This window comes from Squalius cephalus (genome assembly GCF_949319135.1).
Source record: "Squalius cephalus genome assembly, chromosome: 14".
Lineage (NCBI taxonomy): Eukaryota > Metazoa > Chordata > Actinopteri > Cypriniformes > Leuciscidae > Squalius > Squalius cephalus.
Genome location: NC_137135.1, coordinates 27,470,990 through 27,490,022, shown reverse-complemented (window position 1 = coordinate 27,490,022; position 19,033 = coordinate 27,470,990). Strand labels below are relative to the sequence as shown.

Here is a 19,033-nt window from a genome sequence, read left to right as displayed (position 1 = left end):
CTTTCCATCTTCAGAAGCATTCCGCCTGGATAACTGCTGACAGTTCTGCCAAGCTTCGTGTGAATTGTGTTTTTTAGGGTCCATCACTAACCACTTGCCCGTATCATTGTGATCCGCCTATGTTTGACTTCAAACATTCCTGACGGCTCTGCAAACAGATAGATGCCAGCGCTCACTGTGTGTTTTGTTTCTTTACTTTGGTCTAAAATCTCATCTCCCCTCTCACGTCTCATGTCCACCAGTTCATTCGTATCACTCTTTGCCGTTTATCGTGCATTTGAAACTACGCAGCAGGTGTAATTCTGTAATATTTGTTTCTTTACTCTCACAGTGCTATTGGAAACTGGAATTGAACCTTTGTGGAATGTAAGTTGTTTAAATTGGCCTTGTTTTACATTAAACCAGTGCTTCTCAACCTTTTTGACTCCAAGGCCCCCCACTGTCCACAACAATATTCAAAGGCCCGCTTGATTTTTCCAGTTGTTTGTGATTTACTGGATGAGGATTAAGGATAAGGATTTTAAAAATATTTTTACTCACAGTTTCGACCTGATTAAATATTTTATGAAAAAATAGAAAAATGTATATTCTGTAAAAAATATACCATTTTATTAAATTACATGACCAGGTCTGAAAATCACACTTTTACAAATAGGCTTCCTCATATAGCTAACAGGGAACATTCTCAGAACTTTAGCTAATGTTCTGGCAAGGTTATCTCAAATGTTCTTCTCAAACATTCTTCCAGTAACATTAATAGAACATTTGTTCAAAGTTATCTGGTCTATGTATCATAATAATATTCTTAAAACGTTAGCACAAAAATGTTCTTTATACATCATTCATGGAGCGTTTTTTCTGAAATGTGTAGTTGGACAACATTTTTAATGTTTGTTAAACACTTGTTTCAGAATGTTTAAAGAACATTCAAAAGTAACATTAATGTTTGAAGAATAATAAAATGGAATGTTTCTTTAACATTCACTTAACCAAAAAATAAATCATGTTCCCCCTCAGTAGAGATCACGTTTCGGGTTTACACGGGTCCCGGTCCCCTGGTTGAGAACCACTGCACTAAACAGAATAAAAAGGCTTATATAAAATCTACCAAAAATACTGCATGCATTGTACAAGACTAATGATTTTCTCTCGCTGTGAATTTCTTCTTTGCCACAGACTCTCTCTGTGAACAGCAGGCTCAGCTCAGACAGACGACATTAAGAAAAGGAAACTCATTTACTTGAAGCTGGGACCTGCTGTCCATGTGCCCATGACATCGATCAAGATGAATTTTTAATCGAAATGTCCTTACTGTTGTTTTGATATTTTGCACCCTTATGATTCAACTCTTATGGACTGTCCCCTAAATGAGCTATTCTCTGATGTCACATCCTGTCAGTCAGAGAGGCTTCAAAGTGTATGGCTGTTTTAACTACTACATGTGTCTTTGTTTACAGTCATAAATCACATGTGACGGGCATAACAATGCTGCGTTCTTTTTCTTTGTATAGAGCTTTTTAACATTGTGGAGAATTCAACATATTGAAGTCGAGACCACTGAGAGTCCGAAGGGATTTTTGTTGAAACAGAGCAAGCCAGCCACCCATGAGCCACAAATATTACACGTAAACAATGTGTTTAGGTGTTTGAAAACATGCTAAGTGCTAACTAGTGCTAATACGGTACAGATAGATGTTGTCAAGCCATTTCAAGGGTGGATGCATTGTTGCCTTTTCAGATTTTTAGCTCGTGGTACATGTAAGCCATGCCACGTCGCAAGGTCTTCGATTAGTTTTACCTAGATTATTGAGACTGAGAACGCAAAACCACATTTGATACTGATCTATGGTTAGCCATTTAAGATGTCTGTATGTGTTTATGCTCTCTTTTGTACTTGGAAATGTAAGATATGATTCATTTGGTTTTAGTAACATCACTAAAAGATCTTGGTAGCTTTATGTACTTTAGTTTCACAGTTATTAATGATATTCCGGTTGCTAATTTTGCTGACTGTACTAACAGTTGTTCTCCAACACATTGTTGGATTACTGTAAACTACTGCTTATTGCTTTCTGACACCAAATCTTGTTTCATTGTAGGTCTCAGGTCTTAGGGCTTTTTGTTTACTTGATATAACCATATTTGTGGACGTATGTTGATTATGTGAACTTATTGTCAGCTTTAAAGCGAGTGAATGTACCTCGGAGACATTTGCTGGTACGAGAGCAAGGGAAGACAACAGAGCCCCTTTACGACGACTTTTACAGAGCCTATTTAACGCTGTCATAGTCATTGACAATTACTCCACCAAATATTTCAGCTGTTTAATGTTAGAGACATTATGTCAGGTGCTACATATTGTTGCTCAGATCATTCACACATTGTGTATATGACAGTGTTATCAGGGCCTCAGGTAAAATGTTGTACTTGATTTATACCCAGAAAGGTCCCTTCACCTCACAGACTCACTGTTTTGCCATACCACACGTAGCATGCGCATACTTGGTGTTCAAGCTTGCTCGAAGATGTTTAGTTGTGGTGGGCCTGGTTGTCAGTGCCGTTGGTTTTCAAGTCCTTGTGGTTAGGCTGGCTAAAACTGTAAAATATTGTGAATAAAATTTCAGATGAAAATAACATTCTCTGGTGTTGTAAATTCCGAATTCAACCACATAGCATTCAAATTGAGTTACAATAAGATTGGTTACAAGAATAAAGGGAGAGGTTTTAAAATAAAACCAAGGGAAATGCTTCTATTTGTAAACAGACTGTTTCTCAAGAGGTGAAGTTATACAAAGCCTAGAATGCAACCCTCTAAATGCAAGTAAATCACTCGCATACGCGAGTAAATTTCACACTGGGCGACTAAATAATGTCTCATTAGCCATTGGATAATAAATTCTTAGATTTTACTCGCCAGTGTTTGTGTTAGATGCCATTAGTTTAGCATAGATATATTTTCAATCGCTGAACACTGACTGAGCGCTTGAGAGTTTCGCTCTTCGTCAAGCAATCTCTGATGTGTACCATAGAGTAGACTGTAAAAAAAAATGGACGACGCCCCTTCACTCTCTTCCATTGGTGAAAAGTATATGGCGATAAAGTCCTAATATGGCGCTGACATCTTGCGCAGATTTGGGACCTGATTCTGCGCAGTAGTGAGCAGGAAGTAAAGCCGCGATATTAAGGTCCCGCCCTCACTCCCGCAGAAACGGTTAATAAAAAAAATACTGTGTGAAATAAACAGTTATGGACATGTAGAAATTAAAGTTGAAGCTCCAATCTCCTCCTGAAAATCCACAAAAAAGTCTGTTGGAGCCTCAGTGACTACTTCATTTAGAGAAGCTGTCAATCACAGCTGTCAATCATGATGTCACATTCCCGTTTATAGCATCAAATAACTAAATAAGACCAAACTTATTTTAAAAAACGAACACTTAAACTTAAATCAGCGTGATAAAAACTATCTAAAATGATATGTGAAATTGGAATTTCAACTAGTAAGAAATCAATTGTTGATATCAACAATTGAATTTGAATGGCAGCCTATAGTGACATTTCACTAGTGATTAGTGAAAATACAATTACAGATATCAAGAATTATAGTTTTTACTAGTTAAAATTCAATTGTTGATATCAAAAATTAGCATTTTAATTAGGGAAAATAGTATTACAGATATCTAAAATTGTATTTTTTACACCACCGTCTCCGGCATGGACACTGGCACGAGCATGGACACCAACGTCTCCGGCACAGACACCATCGGTTCCGGAACGGACACCACCGTCTCCGGCACAGACACTAATGTCTCCGGCACGGACACCACCGTCTCCGGCACAGACACTAATGTCTCCGGCACGGACACCACCGTCTCCGGCACAGACACTAATGTCTCCGGCACGGACACCACCGTCTCCGGCACAGACACTAATGTCTCCAGCACGGACACCACCGTCTCCGGCACAGACACTAATGTCTCCGGCACGGACACCACCGTCTCTGGCACAGACACTAATGTCTCCGGCACAGACACCACCGTCTCCGGCACAGACACTAATGTCTCCAGCACGGACACCACCGTCTCCGGCACAGACACTAATGTCTCCGGCACGGACACCACCGTCTCCGGCATGGGCACCGGCACAAGCAAGGACACCACTGGTTCCGGAAAGGACACCAACCAACGTCTCCAGCACGGACACCACCGTCTCCGGAAAGGACACCACCATCTCCGGCACAGAAACCAAAGTATTGAATTTGAATGGCAGCCCATGGTGACATTTCACTAGTGAACAGGGGTTAAAGTGGGCCGGAAGGCTTCAATAGTTTAGTGACAGAAACAGATCACATTTTATCACATTTGAGCCAACTTGACTGGCATACGGTCTTGCAATGAAGTCCACTAAACTGTTATTTTTTAAGTACTCACATAACCCAAGAATAAGTTTTCTTGATGGAGAGCATGGACAGATTCCCAACATCATAAACATAAACAAAAACACAATCACAAAACATGACTGGAAAACGAATATAGTTGTGGTGTATTGAGAATTACACAACAAATGCGGAGAAAGTTCCAGAATTGGGTGTGTAAATGGCTGCTCTCTTTGTCACTTATTGTGTCTGAGCATTTTTCTCAATTGGTTACATATGTGTGCCTGCTTTTCATTGACATTCGCCAGACATCCATGCCAACAACACACACCCCAGGCGAGACATGTGGGGCAACCAAAGCCTTTAAATAGTGGAGTCAGAAGTCTCTCCACCAATGTCAGCGACTCACAACATGTGGACAATCACAAGCACGCTCCTGCTGACATGCTGCCTCCAGGCAGCTCTCACTCAAACACAGGGTCGCGACAATGACAAACCAAGAGGCAGGAGGGACATTTGGGATGATGCGATTGAGTTTCTTACCAAAGGCACCAAAGATGAATGCTACTTGAACGTGACACCACATGGGGATCTGACAAAGCTCCGCATCCTTTGCCAGGGCCTGGAGCGTTCGTACTGGTGCGAGTACCAGGGCAAGCCTGAGGTCTGCCGCTCTTACAACAAAAATCCCCAGCATTATTTCAGGCAGATCATGTGGGACCTCCGCAAGCTGCCGAATGCTTGCCAGGGCCAAAGTGTATTAAAGCCTCAGATGTGCAAGAGAGCATCCGACGAGGCCCAGATGGTCTTCGAAACTGCATCCTCAGCAGACGCCATGCCAAAGGACAGGCCCTACAGACCAACCCCTGTCAGAACCAAGCAGATGAAACCACAACAAAGACGACGAGAGCCCAACACTCAGTGGAAAGTTATTACACCTAAACCAACTGTGCCACAACCAACTACGCAGGTTCCCATGAGTGAGGCCAAGAAACTCGCTCAGGACTACTGCTGGCGCTCCTTTCATGGTGCGTGCTCCTGGGTCATTGGGTGGTTCAGAAATTAAGGACAAGGTAGGTCTTTTTTTTTATTACCAAAAACAATATGAGTTACTGTAAATCTGAAAACTGTCTCTAAAAAAGTGTGTGTCCTCTCTACAGTCACTCACATTTCCGCAGACAACAAACCCCACTCAAGATGACTCTGAATGTCTAACGTGAAGGTTTCGGACTGACAGAGACAAATGAGACACCATTCTCTACAATATATTCTTATATGTTTGCAAATGTACAGACTCTAATGCACAATGTATCAGAATAGACAGGATTACAAAGCTAGCAATGAATTTGGCTGTTGAGCATAATGCTGCCAACTTATGTTATACTGATGTTGTTTTCCAATCCATAAACTATATAATGAAGAACGCATCTTATCATGTGTACTGAATACTATATGTGTATTAATCCTTGCTATGTTATGTATTTATGACTGCTGACCAAATAGGGGTCAGCATTTCTGAAAATTGGAACCATAGGTCACTTCAGACTGTAATATATCAATGTGAAAACTCATAATGTACATGGATATGTCTCTATCTACTGCATTTTTATAGTGATGTAGGTAATACTCAAGTGAAGGCTATACATGTTTTTGTAATACTCAAGTAGGCTATACATTTTTTGTGTGTATGTTCTGATTAAATTTGGGCTCTTTACCTTTACCTTTTTGTGTGGCAGTAATTTACATGAGCGTGACAGCAGATGGCGCTTTTGTGTATGAAAGGCTTCGTACCTGAGGGCTGGATTTATTTACCATACAAAATGTTACCATAGTTTCCACCAAAATACTTTCTACAGTTATATGCTGTTGTTACCATAGTTTCCACCAAAATACTTTCTACAGTTATATGCTAGGCTATATGTTTTAATATCACTGTTTAGAATTAAAAAATGAGAGTAAATAGCAGTGTTTGATTCGTCAGCGAATCGTTCGTTTGAGTCAGATCTTTTAATGAATCAGTTGAACCAGTTCACGGGTCTGAATGATTCTTTGACGAATGGGACTGAATCGGTCCAAGTTGGTCTCGTAATAAATGTTGTAAATGTGCCTACAATGGTTTTAATGGGAGGAGGGTTAGGGGTTAGGGTTAGGAGTCAATTTCACGCGCAGGTACGGCGCGCGCATTAGCGAATGGTGATCACAAAGCTCCTCATTTAATAGCTCTCCAATATGATAGTTGTTAATATGAAGAAAAAGACTGTGGACTTTTGACAAATCTCGGAATAGTCCAGATTGGTGAGTATAACGTGATCTTTTTGAAGATTCACTCACGTTATAAACGTCAGATAATATAGATTTTAATAAATTCTTGCACTTTGTTCGCCCTAGCTAGCCTGGTGATGAAAAAAATAAATAAAGAGAAAGGTTGTTTTAGATCTAAAACACATAGATTAAAGGTAGGGTAGGTCAGAATTGTCTAAAAAAACTTTTATTCAAATTTGTTTAAACTGTCTTTATATACCAATACATAATTAAAATGCAAGTACTCTGAAATAGAGAGTATAAAAAATTGAGTGACTCTAGTGTATTTAATCTTCAATAAACACAGCTCATTAATTCCATTCACTCCCACCTAAAAACGGGTGCGCGACTGCGCGCACGTGGGCAGAGCCAGTAATAGCGGCGGTAGTCATGGCGACGGAGAGTGACAGTCGCGCAAGCCAATCACTTGTTTCGTCCCGATAGGAATTAATGAGCTGTGTTTTTTGAAGATTAAATACACTATAGTCACTCAATTTTTATACTCTCTTTTTCAAAGTACTTACATTTTAATTATGTATTGGTATATAAAGACAGTTTAAGCCAATTTGAAAAAAAGTTCTTTAGACAATTCTTACCTACCCTTAATGCGTTAAACAAGCGTTTCTCGCGCCATGTTTTAAAATGCCGTGTCAAGTTAAAAGTTCAACTTTTGTTAACAAGTCTCGACACCCGCGCTATTTTCCATTTTGTCTGCGTTTTCTTTTAAATGCATATAACCGCGTTCCTTAATTTAGCTTACTGCAGTTTTAAAGCCCTCACTATCTGTTAATATATACATGGACATAATACGTTGCTACGCCTATAGGCTATAGGCCTATATGTCTATGGGACTGCAAGTCGACAAGTTATAGGACAGGGTTCACCAATCTCGGTCCTGGAGGGCCGCTGTCCTGCAGAGTTTAGCTCCAACCCCAATTAAACACACCTGAACCAGCTAATCAAGGTCTCATTAGGCATACTAGAAACTTTCAAACAGGTGTTGTTGGAGCTGGTTGGAGCTAAACTCTGCAGGACAGCGGCCCTCCAGGACCGAGATTGGTGAACCCTGTTATAGGATATGCCTGTGTAGGAACTAATTAGGCTACATGCTTGATTAGTGATATTAAAGTGTACTTTACTTGTGTTACATTACAAATTGAGTGTCTTCGAAACATACAAGCCATATACCAGTGTATTATATTTGAGTAAAAAGTATAGGCCTGTATAAATCCTGGAGCCGCTACTGGACTTGTCAATGCTACAGCTTGCCAAATTAATATCCCAGAACAAGACACGAGGCAAGAATATGGAGTGAAGAGGGAGGTGCGTGCGCGAGATGCTCTATAAATACCACACAAAGAAACTGCAGGTGCTAAACATTTCGCTGCTCTCGTGCATTATTATACCAAATGATTTCATCTATTTTCTATAAAATCATCTGCGACCACAAATGCCACGTACGGTTTTCCTTTAAGTTTTTTTTAAATAAATTCCTATGAGGACATGATGCGCGTGACAGACATTGCTCTCGTTCTAAGTTTCGCCTGTATCTTGCAACAATTCGTACAGGTGAACAGCCTGAGAGATAGAGGGAGGAGAGCACAGACAGATGGGAAGGGGAGGGGAAGAGGTCAACGGAATGAAAATGGCCTAAAAGGGAGATTCTCACTGAAGGATGGAGCGCGGTGCTCGTGGCTCGCTGCGCGCGAGCGTGATGCGTTTGTATTGGGAGTCACCTGCAAAAAGGGGGCAAAGAGTTTCGGCTGCGAATATGTAGCAGAGCCCACCGCATGTCAGCAATACGCATCCAATGCCATAGCCTACTGGAAACAGATCGGCCGCTCGCTGAAAAAGCAGAAGAGATTGTGTCGCGACTCTACGGCGATGGTTAAAGCCGGTATGTGCAGGAGCGCGCCCGCGGACGCGCACTTCAGACTGAAGGACACGCGTCCCTCTTCCATGGTCCCGTTACCGTCGCCCGCGGGGAACAATCACTGTCCTGACCGGATCGAGAGACTGAAAGTGGCCGAGGAATACTGCAGCAGCTCCTGGTCTTCACTATGCACATTTCTCTTCTTGATGCTTGAGAATGATGAATGCTCATGATTGACTTTGAAAAAACTTTTTTATATTCCATTGATATAGCCTATAGATTCTAAATGTACATTTAATGTAAAGGTTTCTCGAAATCAGTTCTTCTATCAAATGTTTTGTCTTACTATAGGGAATAAAAATATGACATTTTCTGATAGTTTTCATTTTGTTTCCACTTGCATTTTTCCTGTTGTGTCATTTCTGCACTCATAAAGCACTTGTAAGGTTAAACCAATTCCATAATGTAAACTATATGGCCATCATCCAAAACACATTAATCCAAAAGCTATAGAGTAAGCTACACCATGGTTCAAATAAATATCACAGCTCAGAAAAATTTAGGCTATTAATGTAGCTACAAAAATTAGAAACATTAGATTTCAATAGTCCCCACCATTAGGCTATATGAAAAACCTGTGTAGCCTAATAGAGGCGGAATTCATACTAAATTTGGTTATTTGTGTTTGTCTGATTGGTCACTGGAATAAAATGCCTTAATTTTCAGTTTACAGAAATCTCTATCCTCACAAGAATGTCCATTAGTTTGGAAAGGTTTTGGGTCCCGCGTGAAAAACTGTCAAGTGTGGAACTTTTTACTTTGCTCTTATATACTTTGACCCAGAAAGATCCTTTTCCTATTGTTTCAGTTGTAGCTTTAGCTCAGGTGAAGAGTGGCTGTTTGTTCTTACATGTACTCTCAAGTAGAAACAATGAATAACTTTAGATCTCCTGTTTAAACCCAGATTAATTACTCCAACAGTGATCCTTGCATTCCAGTTAAAACCATGTGCTTCTTTCATACTAGTCATTACATAAAGTCTTAGAAACTATTATTCCTCAAGTTCTGATGTGTAACAAAATTTTGAGGCCACAATACACCAATATTCTGAAGTAATTCCAGCAAAGAGCCCATGTTAACTCCATGTTTAGAGCTGGGGAAATGTCAAGATAACTTGATCAATAAACAAACTCAATCTGTGCTTCTTCTTTTTATCCAAAATCCTTCATTTTGATGTTGTATTACAATTTGCTTTTACAGTTTTACTGTTTCTTACAAATGACGAAAATTCTCAAGAGTTGAGAAAAAAGAAAGAATCATGAAGAGTTTGAATTTGTTCTATGAAAGCAGTCAATTACTCTTTTGAAGCTTCAGATATAAACATATTCTAGGATGCGGCTCTTTCTACAATACGTTGGTTAGTCATGAACCAAAACGTTCAAGCACGCAAACCTGATTTTAGCATCTTGTGGGTTTCTGGTAGCCGTAACAGCCTATGGTTATGACATTAAACAGACTCACATATGTTGTGGCCTCTCCTTTCCAAAAACAACATCGCTGTTTGCTGACTTTTTCATCCTGTCATTTAAAGAAAGCATCGATAAGGAACATTTCTGGACTCAACAGCAACGGGAAAATGTAGTGGAATATGACTGCGCCCAAAAGCGCATTATTTTGCCCAAGGATAAGCTTTAAAAAGGATTTCAGCTCTTTGAAACAATGACATGTTTAATAGAACCAACTATCAAATATTTATCTGTTCATCTATTAATGAAGGTGTGGCGTTTACTTGTGTGTGTGATGCCAAATTGTCACTTAATATTCTTCATGCTTTCATCTCCCACTGTGATTAATTCAAACACTGTTCTCATGTTACCTCTCAAGGGGATCCTTTACTTCCTGGTGGCTCCTGTGGGGTGGGGCTTCATGAATGGTTTCCATGTGGACTGAGGTGGCCTGATCGCACACCCTGACATTCTGAACTCTGATTGGTTCAAATAATGACCTTAATAAATTCCCATCTTGGAAATAGTGAAATTAAGGGCTTTGTGCTGAGAGTGCCAGTGTTGGGATTTAGAAAAGCGATTTAGAGCTTGTTATCTGCACACACACACACACAATCCACATACCACACATAATAAAACAATGTGATCTTATAAGAGTCTCAACATCTTTGTAACTCATACTGCAGTATATGTATTTCAGTCTTGAGTCAACAAGTGTAATATTTGGGAAAACAAGTAAAATCATTAGTTACAGAGAAGGAAAGGAGGAAATATTCTGATTACACCGCCAAGTAACATTTAATATCAGGCACCATAACTATATAATTCCATCTTCTCCCAATACTTAAAGAATCATTTTATTATCAGGTTGTGTATGGAAGTTTTCAGTCTTTGCTTAAGTAAAATAAAATCTGAGGAAGCACATAATATTTAACAGCAAAATCAAGTGCCAGTGATTATCTATGAAGCAAAATAGTTTAGTTTTATTTTAGGTGAAAAATCCTTTCAGTTTTCCAAACCTACTCACTACAAAATGAGCAGTGTGGAGCATTTGAAAATGTAATTTGGAGAAATAATTTTTGAAACCACAGAATCAAATCTATCATATTTTGTGTTGAGATTACAGTATGAAACAAAAGTGTTCACTAGCATATAATTCACCCACGTATAATATATACAGGTGGGGGATGGATATATACATATCAATTTTATACATTTTCTGTATAAGTTATAAAGTTTTGTAGGAACTTTTTAAATGTAGCTAAAATCAAATGTGTGGAACCACTTACGATAAAAACATTTAGTAAATTCAATGAATTTACTGAAATCATTGAATTTACTAAAAAAAATTATCGTAAGTGGTTCCACACATTTGATTTTAGCTACATTTAAACAAATGCATTAAGCTGAACTTAGTTCAACGAAATGCATTTGTTTAAATGTAGCTAAAATGAATTATGTGGATCCAATTAACATAATTTTTTTTTAGTAAATTCAACTAGTCAATGAATCATTTTTTTCAGTGTGTGTGAGTTTTCTGTCATTTACACTATACTGTTCAAAAGTTTTGTTTTTGAATTAAGTATCTAATGCTCAGAAAGGCTGCATTTATTTGAGCAAAAATAAAATAGTCATATTGTGAAATATTATTTCAATTTCAAATAACTTTGTTTTGTATGCTTTTCTTTGAATACATTTTAAAATGTAGTTTATTCCTGTGATGTCCAAGCTGAATTTTCAACATCATTACTCCAGTCTCATGATCATTCAGAAACCATTCTAATATGCTGATTTGCTGCTCAAGAAACATTTATTATAATTATCAACAGTTTTTCTGAATTCAAAATTCTTTTGTTTGAAAGACGTTGCTGAATTAATCTTACCGACACCAAACTTTTGAACAGCAGTGTATGTTTCAGGATCTGCTTGTCACATCATTGTTGTCAGGGACTTTGTCATTGCATTAAATAGATAAATGGGACTTCTCGTTGAAGGAGCATTTATTGAAATATTATCTTGTCGAGTGTTCTGCAGTTTTTAATGTGTGAATTAAGTACTGTAAATGCATTTAAGCTTGAGTAGAAATTATTTTAGAACGTTAACATGTATGTACGAGGAAATCATTATTAAGAAGAAAAACTGCACTTGATAGGTCAAAATAGGCTGAGTAAACCTGAAAGAATTTGTAAAACAATACTGCCATCTACTGACTATTATTTGATTTAAAAAGTATTATTTTGAGCAAGTGAAACAAAATGAGGAACTACATAAGAATTTAAAAAACATTAATATAGTCCATTACATTTGATTTTCATAGTCTCTATTTTGAAACAATGATTCAAGCTAAACAACCAAATTCTGTTAAAGAATCAATACACCAAACATCACATCAAAACCATCAAATAAGTTCCTATTCTCCAATGCTGACACTACTTATTCTCAAACCATAAAACATAAAATAAGTAAAGATAAACACAAATGAGAAAATGTACATGAGAAAGCTGAAGATCAGATAAGGACGTAAACTGACACTAAGCACAAGAATAAGCATAAGAATAAGCACAAAATATGAACTATTTCTAATCATTACCACCACACAGGTAGAGCAGGGCCTTCTGGTAATCTCCATCAGTGTCTTCCTAAAAACATGTACAAAAGCCATGCTAAGATTTCTCTGTCTGAGAGAGAGAATGAGTGTGTGTGTGTGTGTGTGTGTGTGTGTACTTGTTTAACGTACATTGTGATGACCAAATGTACCCACAAGAATACCAAAACCTAACGTGTGTGTGTGTGTGTGTGTGTGTGTGTGTGTGTGTGTGTGTGTGTGTGTGTGTGTGTGTGTGTGTGTGTGTGTGTGTGTGTGTGTGTGTGTGTGTGTTTGGTTTATATTACATTGTGGGAACCAAATGTCCCCACAAGGATAGTAAAACCTGAGATCACCTCCATTGTGGGGACCAGCCAGCAGTCCCCACGAGGGGAATGGGTTAATAAACATACTAAATTATATTTTTTTGAAAATGTAAAAATGCAGAAAGTTTTCTATGATGGGTAGGTTTAGGGGTAGGGTTAGTGTAAGAAGACAGAATATACAGTTTGTACAGTATAAACACCATTAAGTCTATGGAGAGTCCCCACAAAGATAGTGAACCAGACGTGTGTGCGTGCACATAAACTTGCCTGTATGGTGCTGTAGAGTGATTCTCCATACTTCTTCTTGTATATCGCTCTGATGTCCAGCATATCTCGCTCACTCCTTGACACCATGATCCTTATGAGAGTCTCATCATCAGTGCCGGCACGCTGTAAATAAACAAACCAATAATGTGTGAAATCTGCTGTTTCATTATCATTCACATCAACACATTGATTTACTAAGCAGGCCACAAGTTGTTTTTATTTTGCCACTTGAAGTGTCAGCGTTTAATAATCCAAAATGAGCAGCAAATGATCCAGTTCATGATTGTCAGAGGGGAGAAAATTGATGAGAATCTCATGGAAATAAGCCTTCATCATACCCGCATTGAGTCTCGAACGGTTTCAGCAAAATAAGCAGGCACGCTTTTTGCACATTTAACTGAATGGAGAGAGAGAGGAAAAAAAATCAGTTTTCAATTTCAGTTAAAAGGGTTTTACACACCCACATGTTGTTCTTAACCTGTATGCTGTTTTTAGTTATGCAACTACAGTTAACAGTGACCATAAAAGCACCTTTATTAGCATGTCTCCAAATGAATCCCCTTCATAAAGAGCAACATTATCAGTAAAAAAAAAGTCAACTTTGACAACTTACTTTCAAAATACTTTCCTTTGCATTTTCTTGCATCTTTTGATCATTATAGTTTGCCTTTTTATTCTAGCAATTAAATCTGTTTTACCAGATATTTACCAGATATTCATTGTAGAGTTATGTTCAGTCCATCCAAATACCAAATTAAGGTTATCTTAATCCTGTACGTATAGCCACACTGCAGGAATGTTCATACCCACAGCCAGCAGCAGTGCTTCCAGGTTCCCAGTGCACTCATCTTTTATGCTCTCTTCAATGTCACAGCCAGCAATCTTTTTGTAGGCATCAAACACTGAAACAAGAACACCAAAGCCATTAGGATGGCCCTTCATGGCCATTCTGAATGCATCAAAAGGCTTTGAATACACATATACAAACGTGCACCTTTTCTCAGGTGTTCTGCACTCCTATTGCCAAGTATGTTGATGAACTTATCCTCGTCCGTGCCGAATTTCTCCTCTCCGGCAGCAAACAGCTCCTGAAATACGATCAAGAAACAAACAATTCTAAGGTTCGCAACTTAAACCTGAGGATCTGGTTACGTCTTTTTTACATCAACATACATACGCAACATACCATTATGTCATCATAGATAATGATTCATCAAATACCACTGGGCACAATTTATAACAATAGATTCAAAACTTAATTTTGTGAACTACAAAAGTTGCTAGGCACAAAGTCCAAGCATGTGTTAACTATAATAAAAGCGATAAAAAAGCTCAGACAAAGCTATTGTATGGTTTCAGAAGACTTGAAATATAGTGAATAAGTCATATGGGCTGCTTTTATGGTGCTTCTGTATAAATCACCATCCACTTTGAAAGGAAACAGAAGCTTGGATATTCTGCCTATGAGAGTGAGTAAATCACAAAATTGTGTCTCCCAAAAAATGAAAATGTATTTTCTTTATTTTGTCATACAGGTTTGGAATGACACGAGGTATAGTAAAAGTAGACTGTTTTGAACTTTACCTTGGCATCTTTTTCCACTCTGCTCTCATCCACTCCCTCATCCCTTTTTGCCTGTTACAGGAAGAGAAACATAACCAAGGTGAGAGAACATCAGAGAAACATCAGCCCTCCTCCACCACCACTTATGCTGCATGGGATGAGGTGTGGAATTTCCCCTAACCTGTTAAACTCTGATATTGAATTACCTATACTTTACCCCTGAGAACCATTTAATCTCCACCACAAGATTAACTCAAGAGCTGTTTTAATTACTTAAGGATGACTTCACGGGTGCTCATGTTATCATTCCAAGAGGAAGCTGCTCGGTTTCATTTTGTTACTTTTTTAGTATCTTCCCCTCTTATCTCTGATCCTATTCAAGACGATGACCAAAATCATACATCACAGTATAAGTAATTTTATTAAGGCTCTTGATAATGATATATTGATTGGAAATAATGGAAATTATTATATATATTCTGTCTAGAGAACGTACCATCCTACTGCATAACACTTAACATTAGCCTCTCTATTCAATTTCCTTTAAAACTGAGAACCCATTGGGGGTTTATTTACCTGTACAAGGATCACCAGCAACCTCTGGTAATGTCCTGACGTATCACCCATAATGTCTTTTTCCAGCTTGGCTCCATGTTCTAGGTCAAGACACATGAGACAGGGTCTATTGACAGTTCACACTTATCTCGACAATTGCTGACAATTGGAAGCGATCACTTGTAACAGTGATGCCCTGCAGTAATTATGATCAAGTCCTCTCAAATATCATCAGATCAGATGGGTTTCGTGCATTCCCTCACCTTACTGTGCTCCATATTTGTTTGTTTGGTTGCCTGTTTGTTTGCAATACAGACGATAAGGCGTCTTTGGGTAAGGGAAACCCACAGCTTACAATGGACATTTACCAAAAGATTGATCCTTACCATTTTAAATGAATTATTTTGAGTGTCCAAACTAAATATAAATGAGTGTGGTCATGCATCAACCTTGCAATGGTGAGATATTTTAAATTCAGCCTAAACCTGTGCCTGCACAGTGAATATTACCTTTCTTGTAAGCTTTGCTGATTTCTTTTATCTCATCACATGTCCTGGATGCCAGAATTTCAATTAAAACCTTGTCCTCAGTACCTACTCCCTGTAAGAAAACAATAATAATAAAAAGATAACCAGTCAGCTCAAGTGTATCATAATGGGAAAGCATTTTCATGACAATTTGTTTGTTATTCTTTCTTTTTTTCCTTTTTCTAATTTTATATCCCATAGATAGATGATGAAAATGTTGACGTTACCTTGATGGCCTTATGGAGTTCATTTGCATCATATATTGCGGGTGGAGCCATGAGGGCCACAATGAGATCCTCTAGCTTCCCTCCAAGCTCAGATTTTAAGTCTTTCGCTAGATCCTGTAGAAAGGGACAACATGAGAGAAATAAAGAGAGAACATGAACCATGAAACAGAAGAAAATATAATCCCCATAAAACTGATGATGCGAAGCTCATTAGCATTTTAACATCGCTTTAGATGTTCATGTCAGCACTGAATTATATCACCATCAATAAATGGGTGTGTGCAAAACGACAGACAAAAAGAAAAAGTAATCTAGATGTGCTGCTATTGATGTACAGCAGATTGATAACTAAGCAATTGGATGGAACAACAATCATGTTTGAATACATTTTGTCTTCATTTTGAACATAATTTCTATTGTGTTATCATTTTAAACCTACTTTCCGAATGGATACTTTATGTATACGAATGTATAGAGTTAAAAGACACATAATTAGATTCAGAAAATTTATTATTTCTGGTCTGGCACAAGATAATAATGTAATACACTCACTCACCTTGCCATGAGCTTTCTTATAGGCTGCTTTTATTTCCTGTCGCTGGTCATTACTGCGAGCTGCCACTAACATGAGGATGGTATCTTCATCAGTGCCTGAAAACAAAGCATCCACACCGGCTTAAACAAGAGGACAAGAGTGAGATATTGTGTAGGTGTGACCTTAAAATGGTTTACTTCTGTCCACTCCCCATTCAAAATCAGCAGGAAAAACCACCTAGATCAAAAAAATGGTAAACTCTCTAGTGTGTTAAAGGTCTAATTTGTTTAACTCACCAATTCCTTTCATGGCCTTGCGTAAAACGTCTGCATCATGCTTTGCATTGAAGTTCACAAAGGGTTTCACACTGCCTCGGGTTGCCTGCAGAAAATACAAAACCAAAATGAATGTATTCCAAAAAAAATTATAATTATAATACCAGTATATAATATTAATGGAGATTGGCGTCATTCTGTTCTTCACAACTAAACTGCATAATGCGTCAGGTTAACTATTATTTGAATATTCAACAATATTCTGAGTATCATAAATTATTTGCAGCCCTTGCTGGATATGAACTCACATTAGAAAAGACAGCAAGTTTTTAAAGTTTGCAGAGCAAAAAATTTTTTTCAATTGAAACAAAAGCAGAAAGTCAGGTTTGGTATTTGCAGGGTTTTGTTATTTTTACTGTGGCTAAATAGGAAAATGTCAAACAAAAATAATCAAGCTACATAATTCAAGACAATAAAAAAACATCTGATGACATCTGGAGCGGGTGAGTTCTGAATGGATTAGCCAGCACAGGTGTTTGAGAATATGAGAACTCGTTATTAAACCTGCATGCAATGCCTCATGTCATTCATCATTATCCTATGGAAATACTGAATATCAACCAAATGGCAGACAAGTGATATGAACCAATAATTCTGTAAACTGTATGCAATAAATGTGCTCTCAGACTCTAGATGACCTTTCAAAGGCTGGAAGCAACCAAATCCACAGTTGTTGTTAGCATTGTGATTGTAATCTTTCTGGTAGCCATTTAAAAGCTCTGTAAACAACATATACACACAGAGTGTCTGTAATCCATACACGACTGATTAAAGATAGACCAGGACTATGGCTCAGGTTAATGATAGTGCTGTGGTGAAGGATAAGATAAGGTATAGGGTTTGGGTTTAGGGTTCAAGTTCAGGTGGAAGGTTAGGGATCAGTTAACCCTGAGACCTTCAGTCCAATTCGATACCAAAAGCAGTAGCTTTAATCTTTCCTTGTTCCCATGCTTTCTATAATGAAGTGCTAAGAAAGCATACGTAGGATTGTGTCTTTGACACAGGCATTTTTACAAGATGAAATGATTCTTAGCATTAAAGTTTTAAGAAACAACACATGATATGCCAGCCCAAGCATTACTAATCCTTGTCTATGTACTACAGTATATGGGGGTTTACTTGGTTCTGGCAGGAGTGGAAAGATAAAGCTACAGTGACCTATTCAGTGGGTTTCCTCATGGTCTCATCTGCTGTAATCCAATCATCCATCACCATCCATGCCAACATGGATCTAATAACTTAACTCATCCTTATTTATGGGGATTAATGTACGTGAAAAACAATCACATTTCACCTTTTTTCTATATTTTGATGACACTAATGATTATCACAGTCATTATACTACTTGTTTTTGTATAGGCTACTTAATGTTCAACCGATAAAAACTATAACAAACATATAAGACCAGAGTTAAACCGGCAAAACAACACAAGACCAAGTCCTAAAATGAGCCTGATAAAACTCATGTTTCTAAATCATTTAAAATGTTAAAACGCAAAATGATACAAATGAAACTCATCACTTACCATTTGTGCAGGTACAGGAAGCACAATGTGAAGTTCTGAAAAGAAACAGTAGGCTATAGGAAACTTTATCTTTATCAGACCAATTCAGTATTTATGGAAACTAATGGGAAATTAATCGACAGTTCAATAGCTAAATGACTGTAAGACGCTACATAAATAACATAAATTACAGTACGTTATATATTCAGGCCAGCGAACGTACCTGTTGATGTATTCTGTCACCTGTGCGCGAGAGGTCAGACTTCTGGCGCGTCAACAGCGAGGCGAGGGAGTTGTAGCTGGATGTAAGACACGCCCACAAAACCAGCTGTCAATCTTATAGAACAGTGTCAGACGCTGTGGGCTTCATATTCTTTATACGTGTCTAACTTTATATTTTTTAACAGTAGATAAGACGCTATAAAATATTCTGGTCAAAATAAGTATAGGCTAAATAGTCATAGAAATGACGAGGGCACAGTTTTAAACTGTTTTACAGCTCAACTCCAAACGTCCACATCTGCACTCCTTGCACTTCTTAGCCTTGGTTTTCAGAAA

At 38.1% G+C, this 19,033-nt stretch overlaps 4 protein-coding genes across 13 annotated transcripts in view; 3 read left to right on the top strand and 1 right to left on the bottom strand.

Annotated features, from left to right (window-relative positions):
- prom1a (prominin 1a) overlaps positions 1 to 2,726 on the top strand; it is a gene marked incomplete at its 3' end in the record, with an annotated part of 56,887 nt that extends 54,161 nt beyond the window's left edge. For 7 of the 9 annotated variants that reach the window (XR_013823538.1, XR_013823539.1, XR_013823540.1 and 4 more), the window contains 2 exons: positions 332 to 366; positions 1,177 to 2,627. Coding sequence is in view for 3 of the 9 variants with exons in the window: in XM_079892945.1 (XP_079749071.1) it covers positions 332 to 353 (22 nt within the window). Of the gene's footprint in view, positions 1 to 331; positions 367 to 1,176 lie in introns of all 9 variants that reach the window. The other 2 variants (XM_079892948.1, XM_079892944.1) reach the window with 2 other exon arrangements.
- Positions 2,727 to 4,745: 2,019 nt separating this feature from the next.
- On the top strand, positions 4,746 to 6,086 carry fgfbp2a (fibroblast growth factor binding protein 2a). The gene is made up of 2 exons (XM_079893528.1): positions 4,746 to 5,445; positions 5,533 to 6,086. The coding sequence occupies exon 1, from the start codon at positions 4,767 to 4,769 to the stop codon at positions 5,436 to 5,438; it is 672 nt and encodes a 223-aa protein (XP_079749654.1). The 5' UTR covers positions 4,746 to 4,766; the 3' UTR covers positions 5,439 to 5,445; positions 5,533 to 6,086.
- A 1,755-nt stretch (positions 6,087 to 7,841) lies between these two features.
- Positions 7,842 to 8,814, top strand: fgfbp1a (fibroblast growth factor binding protein 1a). Its single transcript, XM_079893402.1, has one exon. The coding sequence runs from the start codon at positions 8,177 to 8,179 to the stop codon at positions 8,777 to 8,779; it is 603 nt and encodes a 200-aa protein (XP_079749528.1). The 5' UTR covers positions 7,842 to 8,176; the 3' UTR covers positions 8,780 to 8,814.
- Positions 8,815 to 12,613: 3,799 nt separating this feature from the next.
- anxa5a (annexin A5a) lies at positions 12,614 to 18,779 on the bottom strand. Of its 2 annotated transcripts, XM_079893245.1 has the most exons (13): positions 18,699 to 18,771; positions 18,497 to 18,531; positions 16,932 to 17,016; positions 16,657 to 16,751; positions 16,101 to 16,214; positions 15,856 to 15,946; positions 15,368 to 15,447; positions 14,813 to 14,863; positions 14,223 to 14,316; positions 14,035 to 14,130; positions 13,567 to 13,625; positions 13,225 to 13,351; positions 12,614 to 12,686 (listed from the first exon to the last, which is right to left on the bottom strand). In XM_079893245.1, exons 2-13 carry the CDS (start codon positions 18,497 to 18,499, stop codon positions 12,631 to 12,633), a joined length of 951 nt encoding a protein of 316 aa, XP_079749371.1. In that variant the 5' UTR covers positions 18,500 to 18,531; positions 18,699 to 18,771; the 3' UTR covers positions 12,614 to 12,630. The 2 variants fall into 2 exon arrangements, with proteins under 2 accessions (XP_079749371.1, XP_079749372.1); XM_079893246.1 differs by lacking the exon at positions 18,497 to 18,531 and having other exon boundaries at positions 18,699 to 18,779.
- Between the last annotated feature and the right edge of the window lie 254 nt (positions 18,780 to 19,033).